Source organism: Panthera tigris, chromosome D3 (genome assembly GCF_018350195.1).
Source record: "Panthera tigris isolate Pti1 chromosome D3, P.tigris_Pti1_mat1.1, whole genome shotgun sequence".
In the NCBI taxonomy this organism is placed as follows: domain Eukaryota; kingdom Metazoa; phylum Chordata; class Mammalia; order Carnivora; family Felidae; genus Panthera; species Panthera tigris.
In genome coordinates this window covers 35,107,412-35,115,469 of record NC_056671.1, presented here as the reverse complement: position 1 = coordinate 35,115,469, position 8,058 = coordinate 35,107,412, and the positions used below count along the sequence as shown (strand labels likewise).

The following is an 8,058-nucleotide window of genomic DNA, read 5'->3' as shown; positions in this document are numbered from 1 at the left end:
TCAAATGGGCCTCCCATCCCTGGTAGATCTTCCCTCCCAAGATCAAGCTGGGAGGTGGATAAACTGTGGCTCACTTTAATTCAAATATGTAAAACCAGATCAGCTAACTGAGTTGAGTTACCCAAGTCGAGAGACATTAAGAATGGGACAGTGGGTTCCAAATCAGGATTCTCAGCCCCTGAAGTGCTGGCCTTTTGGCAGACAGAGTAATTTTCCTGTGCCCACTGGGCTGGAAGGTGCTCATGATGGGAGCCTCCTTCAGCCAGGCCTGAGCTTCCCTTCCTGGGCCCTTGCCCTGCCTCCCGCCCATGAAGACAGGGGGCCCCACCCACTCTCTCCTTTAGAGAATCAGCAACGTGAAACTCAGAAGTGGAGAAGCCAAATCAAATTGGCAAGGGCACCAAAAACCTGTGCATCAGGCTCTCACTTTGCTCCTTTCTTCTAGGGTGGATGGGCAGGGTGAGGCGATGACCAGAGATGAGGGTATATAACCCACTACCTACAAGGATGAGTTCTAGACCAGAAGTTTACAAATTAACAATTTTCCTTGTTATACCTCTGTGTTGGGCAGAATAATGCCCCCACCCAATCCCCCCAAACCCACCCTTGTGTACTACACCTCCCCACCCTAGACCACAAAGATGTCCACAACCCATTCCCTAAAATCTATGGATGTTAATTACCTTTCATGGACAAAGGGACTTTTTGCAGATGTGATTAAATTAAGGATCTTGAGACTGGAAATTACCCTGGGTTATCCGGGTGGGCCCAATGTAACCAAACCACAGGGGGCTTTACATGAGGGATTCAGGGGGGTCAGAGCTAGAGAGGGAGATGAGAATATGGTAGAAGAGATGAGAGAGACACAGAGAGAGGAAAAGAGAGAGAGAGGAGGGAGGGATATTGACTTGAAGATGCCACACTGCTGGCCACAAAATAAGGAATCCAGTGGCTTCTGGAAGCTAGAAAGGCAAGGAATGGATTGTCTCCTAGAGCCTCCAGAAGAAACACAGCTCTTCTGATTCCTTGATTTTAGGACTTCTGTCTTCCAGAACTGTAAGATAACAAATTTGTATTGTTCTACAGCAGTAAATTTGCAGTAATTTGTTAAGGCAGCAATAGGAAACTAATACATCCCCTTACTACAGTCGGCTGAGAGTCAACCACTGACAGGTCCACGTCTGATTGAAAGTTAGGTGATTCCGTGACATTTGACCCTTTCATCAAACCCAACTAAGAGTTGTTGTTGTTGTTGTTTAATGTTTATTTACATTTGAGAGACAGAGACAGAGCGCGAGTGGGGGAATGGCAGAGAGCGATGGAGACAGAATCTAAAGCAGGCTCCAGGCTCCAAACTTGTCAGCACAGAGCCCGACGCCAGGCTCAAACTCATGAGCTGTGGTGCGATCATGACCTGAGCCAAAGGAAGTTGGACGCTTAACCGACTGAGCCACCCAAGCACCCCATAACCCAACTAAGAGTTTTTTTATTGCATTGATTATAAAGGCTTCTGGTAAAATAAACTAGCCACTGCAGTATAGCTCTCAGATTCTCAAACTGCCAACCACAGATCTAGAACCACTCGATGTTCACCTGGGGGCTCAACTACCATTTGACCTTCTAGGGTGTAACAAGGAGGATCTTTAAGTTAAATTAGAAATAATTGTATTTTGGGGGCGCCTGGGTGGCTCAATTGTTTGAGCTTCTGACTTTGGCTCAGGTCACGATCTCAGGGTTCGTGGCTCATGGTTCCAGGTCTCTGCTGTCAGTGTGGAGCCCCATTTGGATCCTCTATCTCCCTCTCTATTTCTGCACTCGCCCCGCTCACACACTCTCTTTCTCAAAAATAAATCAAAAACGTTTAAAAAGCTGTATTTTTAAACATTATTACCAAAGTAACAGAAACAAAGACATCAGAAAATGCAGATAAAAAACAACAAAAAATACACATCAACAAAAATCACTCATATTTTCACCAAGAAATAACCACTGTTAACACCATGGTCCTTTTTCCAGCCCTTCTTAAATACCTATATAACAATTTTTTTTAAGTTTATTTATTTTGAGAGAGAGAGAGAGAAAGAGAGAGAGCGAGCAGGGGAGGGGCAGAGAGAGAGGGAGAAAGAGAATCCCAAGCAGGCTCCGCATTGTCTGCTCTGAGCCCTACTCAGGGCTTGAACTCACGAACCATGAGATCATGATCTGAGCAGAAACCAAGAGTCGGTCGTTTAACTCACTGAGCTACCCAGGCACCCCTGTATACACAATTTTTGATGTTAATCATCCTAAAAATATGTACACCACTTTAAAATGTTGATATACAATGAATATCTTTCCATGCCAACAATATTTATCTGCAATACTAGTACTCAAAGTGTAATCTGGGGACCCTAGGAGTCCCAAGACCGTTTCAGGGGGTTCATGAGCTCAGAATTTTTATTTTAATTCTAATATATTATTTGCATTTTTTCATTCTCCTCTCACAAGCTTAGAGTAGTCTCCTAGAGGCTACATAATACATGATATTGCAGCAGTTTGAATGCAGAAGCAAATATGAAAATCCAGCTGCCTTCTATTGACTTTGACATGTAAAATAATGTCACTTTTCTATTTTTTTGTTTTGGAATATATGCTTATTTTTCATAAAATATGTCTTTCGTGTTACCTTAGAGTCTATTATTTTTAAGTGAAATAAATGAATAGTTCTTAAATTTCTCAGTTTTAATTTCAAAAGTTTTGATAGATGTAGCACATATAAAACCTCTTCAGAGCCCTCAGTACCTTTCAAGAGTGTAAAGGGGTCCCGAGACCCGGAATTGTGAGAACTTCTGACCTACAATATTACGTTTTAATAGGTGATTTAGTCCATTGCACTGGAGTGCCATAATTCATTTAACCAATAAGTAATGCCAAAGGATAGGACTTTAAAGTTGTATACTCTCAATTATTTCTTGAAGATAATTTTCAGGGATGGGGCACCTGGGTGGCTCAGTCAGTTGAGCATCCGACTTGGGCTCAGGTCATGATCTCCCGGCTTGTAAGTTTGAGCCCCCCCATCAGGCTTGCCTTTGTCAGCACAGAGTCTGCTTCAAATCATCTGTCCCCCTCTCTCTGCCCCTTTCCCATTCATGCCCTCTCTTTCAAAAATGAATAAAAACATTTACAAATTTTAAAAATATAACTTTCAGGGATGATTTTTAAAATTCACGTTTATTTACTTACTGTACAAAAATGGACTAACATCATTAAGGTAATCCACCCCCTTGGCCAATCAACTCTTTCCATCCATTCTTTCTGTTTTCTTCCAAGCAACAAAGGGGAATGTAAGGCATTTAAGACTCCTAGTAGCTTAAAACTCTATCACTATTATGTCACCATTTGCAAAGGGAAAGTACCTTGTGGATCATCTAGCCCAATGGGCTCCAACTTAATCACTCTGGAATCTTTTTAAAAAGCAAATTCCCAGGGTTGTTGTAAAGATCTGAGCGCAATTCTCAAATGCCTTTATGTACATGCCAACTGTTGATGGAAGGAATTCTTTTTTTTCTAAAATACAGCCTGAAGTGAGTGCTGCGTCATCCATGCTCCGGGAGCCTTCTCCTACTTGAGGTGGTTCGCTGCAGCCATTTGTCTAGCTGTCTGTCCATCCTCTCCCAAGGCCAGTGGCCTCCTTCTCGGCCAGCACCCACATCGCCTCCTCTTTTCTAGTTCCAGTGCTAAGCACAGTGCCAGGCACTGGCTAAGGACGCAGCAAATTTTAGTGAACTGCTGAACGAAGGCTCTGCCCTAGCAGATCCTTATTCAGTAGCTCTGAGTCAGAGCCCAGAAACCTGCCTTTTTAATAAATCCGGCCTCCAACACGAGATAACAAGAGTTCAAGTGTCAGCTCTGCAAGGTAGCGGGCTGGGCTACTCCACCACTAGGTGCCTCTGTCTTGCATCCCCATAACGGGACCATCACCGCTGCCTCAAGTGGTTGCCGTACAGAGTCACCGAGCTCGGGTACGTCAAATGGGCGGCTGCGCGACATGCACTTGCTAAGTCCAGGGACTGGGCCTCACAGAGGGTCTGCCCCAGGTAGGCGGACAAAGAAGCCTGAGATGGGGGCGGGGAAGAGGGCGGAGGGAAAGCGCGCGTGGGCTCCCGGGTGGGTGTCCCTGGGGGCCGGAGTGTGGCCGCTGTTGGGCGTGACCCGAGGGCGGGACGGGGCCTTCGTGCGTGAGCCGGGCGGGGCCGCGGCTGGGGGCGGGACCGCGGCCGTGGGCCTGGCGGGGGCGGGGCCGGGGGGCGGGGTCTTCGCGCGGGCCGGGCCGGGGCCGGACTGGAGACTGGGCGCCGGGCCTGGCGGGGGCGGGGCCGGGGCGTGCGCTGACAGGAGCGCCCCGGGAGTGAGAGACGCCTCCTGTCGGGAGCTGGCGGCGGCGGGGAGCCGAGGGCGGGCGGAGGGACCGGGGGAGCTGGGGGGAGGGCGGTGGCGGGCCTGTCTCTTTAAGGTGCCCGAGGCTCGCGGGCGCAGCGCTGAGGGACGGCGCGGAGGCGCGGCCTGCCTCCCTCGCACAGCCCGGCGGCGCGCCCAGGGCTCGGGTGACTTGCGGGGAAACGAGGGCCAGGCGGCCTGGCGGCGCCACGGCGCACGGTGAGCGGGAGCAGGCGGGGCAGCGTCTGCGGCCGGGGAGGGTCCGGGCCCCGAGCTCCGGCCTCTGGAGGCCGAGGCCGCGGCGGGCTCTCGGGGCCGGGAGGAGCGGAGCAGCTCCCGCGCGGCCTGGGCCCCGCCTACGCGCTGGACGAAGTGGGGGCGCCGCCCGGTGGGTGCTGGGCGCGGGCGCGCAGGCCGGCGGCACCCCTGCGGCCCCCTCCCCTGCCTCGCTTTCAGCGGCGCGTCGGTGAGCGGGGGTGAAGAGCCGCCGTGGCCTCTGCCTCGCCAACCGGCAGCTGGGGCTCCGTCCGGAGGCACAAAGGCTACTGTCAGTGCCATCCCCCTTGGGGACCACGCACAGGTCGCCAGAGCCTGAGAAACTGGTCCCCACGTACGAAAACAGTTTCGATGCGGCACCGTTCCTGACTCCTCAGGAAAAAAGGAGAGGCCCTTTAAACAATTGTTACCTGCTTTGTACTTGCCCTTGTTTACTTGAATACTTTTTCCAGTAAGCTTTGGGGAGTAGGATGGAGACAACCATAAGAGATGGGGGGAAAGTCCCAGTTTTAGTGAGTGTAGGGTGAAAACTAGTTCTGGGGAAAAAAAATCACTTTTCAAAATACCTTCTTTGGCCTCCACGAATATGTACTGGTGGCACCAGAAATCATCCGACTTGGTATGTGCTGTTAAATATATTAGAAAGTTGGGTTACTAACGGTCTTTCGGAATACTTTGTGGGCCTCGCCAGGGCTTTCTCTTTCAAAATTGAGTCATACCTGGTGCAAAGCCCTTTATTCTTTTCACCTTCTTAGAGCTTTTGTTTTACTGTATTTTGTAATGCTTGGAGTAAAAGTTTACAATAATCATAAAGGCTCCATAAACTCACCTTTTATCTATCTGACATCAATAATCATTTACTTTAATTGATTCGGGGGGGGGTGGTGTTTGAACTCGAAGAAGTTCTATCTTTTTAAAAAGCTTACTAACCATGTTAGCCTAACCACTGTTTAGCCACTATCAGGATTTGTGCTGGTCTTGTTTTCCTTTTCCTTTTTAAAATGTACTGTCTTCTTAATAACGTTGCAGAATCTATGGTACCTATGGTATAGGCTTAAAAGAACATCTTCACATTTTAAGAAATTACTCGGAGTTCTTAATGCAGTCAATAATTTACTACCCCCTTGGTTATTTGCTAAGTTATTTAAGAAATGACTGTCACCTCAACTTCTTTCTCTGAGCTGCTTCAAGCTCATAGCTTCTGGCTAATTATGTGAAGACATAAAATGAGATAGTCATAAATAATCATTAGAATAATTTGCAGTTTTAAAATTTGTTAAATGTTTTATATTATGGTACTATATTAATAGTTTTTATATAGGTTTAAAGTTGAATAATGGGCCTAAAGCTAAAGTGGTGCAGTATTAAAAGTAGTTATTTGCCTCAGTAATCCGGTGGTATATATGTGTGTGTATACACACACACACGTATTTGCAGTTTGCTGACAAGACATTACTATATAAAGTAGTTGGTTTTGACTGTTTAATCACTCATTGAAAATGTCCTTTAAATGATCACTCAAAAGTTGTTTAATACAAATAATGAGTCTTGCTTTATTTGTTTTGCTTTCCATTTCTGTATTTGTTCTTAACCTAGTCCTTGCCTTTGAATTAAAGTTTTGTTTTGTTTTGTTTCTTTTTGTTTGTTGGTTTAGCTTCCTGGGAGTTGATTGTCTTTGAAGAACCATGAAGTCACATTCTGTTGTTATGCTTACTCTGGCCATTCTGGTGTTCCTGACTTGGGTCCCTGAGTCACTGAGTTGTAACAAAGCACTCTGTGCTAGCGATGTGAGCAAATGCCTCATTCAGGTAGGACTAAGCATACTTTTTATTAATATTAAAACGTGGGGGCACCTGGGTGGCTCAGTGGGGTTGAGTATCCGAGTCTTGATTTGGGCTCAGGTCAAGATCTCACAGTTGTGGGATTTAGCCCTTTGTCCGGCTCAGTGCTGAGTGTTGAACCTACTTGGGATTCTCTTTCTCCCTCTCTGTCTGCCCCTCCCCTGCTTGTGCTTTCTCTCTCAAACTAAATAAATAAACATTAAAAAAACAAAATGTAGTGTAGATACACAGTGCATAGATATAGATATAGAGTATATATATATTACAGAGTAAGGCCTGAGTATGAGGTCAAGGCCTGAGGTACTGAACCGTGACACAGAGTCTAGGTTTTTACCCCCCATAGTTTTCTTGCATATGAGCCATGTCAGATTCAAGGAGTTTCGTTTTGAAAATAATACCCGGCTTCATAAATATGCCATTACAAAGTGATGAGTATGCCATTCAGATAAAGAAAAGAAAAGAAAAGGGTTCCCTTGTGTTACCTAGTTTGTATACCAAAGAAGTTCAATGACTGTATTTAGAAAAAAAATTTAGCTAGTCAAATAATAGATACCTTGTTCCTTCATATAATAGTTGTCTATTCTGTGCAACAAGCTATTCCAAATGTAGCAACTTAATGCAGCAAACATTTATTATTTCATGCGGCGACTGAGGCTTCAGAGTCTAGGAGCGCTTAGCTGGCTGGTTCTGGCTCAGCGACTCTCGTAAGGTTGTAGGCAAATGGTCAGCTGAGATTGGAGAATCTGCTTCTAAGGTACTCGACAGTTACCTCTCTTTCAGTCCTCAGGATAAGCCTAGTGGTATAGCTACCACTTTCATTTTTCTAAAGAAAAAAAATGAGGTTAAATAATTTGGTTAGGTTCGTCTAGCAAGTAAGTGGCTGTGGAACAGTCTTTGACTCCAAATCCTGTGGCCTTCCAACTAAACGTACTAGTTACTACCCCATAAAGTTGTGTTAATTAGCGGTGAACTTCACGTCTTATATAGCTGTTCTCTTTTTTTTCCCCATCCCATTAGGCCATCAGCAGTCTTGTGCCTTTTGTGTGTCTGTATTTATGAGCCTCCCTTTTAGTTATTGGCTGTTGGCTAAGAAATCCAGTAACCACACATGTTAGAATTCTGTGTAATGTATGAGTCAGCTACGTCCTGGCTGTGATCCCAACATGGAGCACTTGGGTGTGTGTTCTAGAAGTGGTAGGGGTTTTGGGGCGCCTGGGTGGCTCAGTCGGTTGAGTGTCTGACTTCAGCTCAGGTCACGATCTCGCGGTCCGTGATTTCGAGCCCCGCATCAGGCTCTGTGCTGACAGCTCAGAGCCTGGAGCCTGCTTTGGATTCTGTGTAGCCCCTTCTCTCTGCTCCTCCCCCACTCATACTCTGTCTCGCTCTGTCTCTCAAAAATAAATAAATGTTAAAAAAATAGAAGTGATAAGGGTTTTTATAGATTTGAGGCATTTTGTATTTATTTTGGACATTTTGGTCCTTTTCTTTAATAGTTGAACTTCTAGGAAGCCTGGCCTTTATCTGA

At 46.2% G+C, this 8,058-nt stretch overlaps 1 protein-coding gene across 4 annotated transcripts in view; it reads left to right on the top strand.

The window, feature by feature from the left end:
• Positions 1-3,744: 3,744 nt before the first annotated feature.
• Positions 3,745-8,058, top strand: part of TWSG1 (twisted gastrulation BMP signaling modulator 1) — a 73,412-nt gene continuing 69,098 nt past the window's right edge. Inside the window, exons 1-2 of one of the 4 annotated variants that reach the window (XM_007083533.3) lie at positions 3,745-4,001; positions 6,347-6,500. In XM_007083533.3, coding sequence (XP_007083595.1) covers positions 6,378-6,500 — 123 coding nt within the window. In that variant the 5' untranslated portion in view covers positions 3,745-4,001; positions 6,347-6,377. Of the gene's footprint in view, positions 4,077-4,470; positions 4,636-4,671; positions 5,312-6,346; positions 6,501-8,058 lie in introns of those variants that run through there. The other 3 variants (XM_015538087.2, XM_042962240.1, XM_007083532.3) reach the window with 3 other exon arrangements.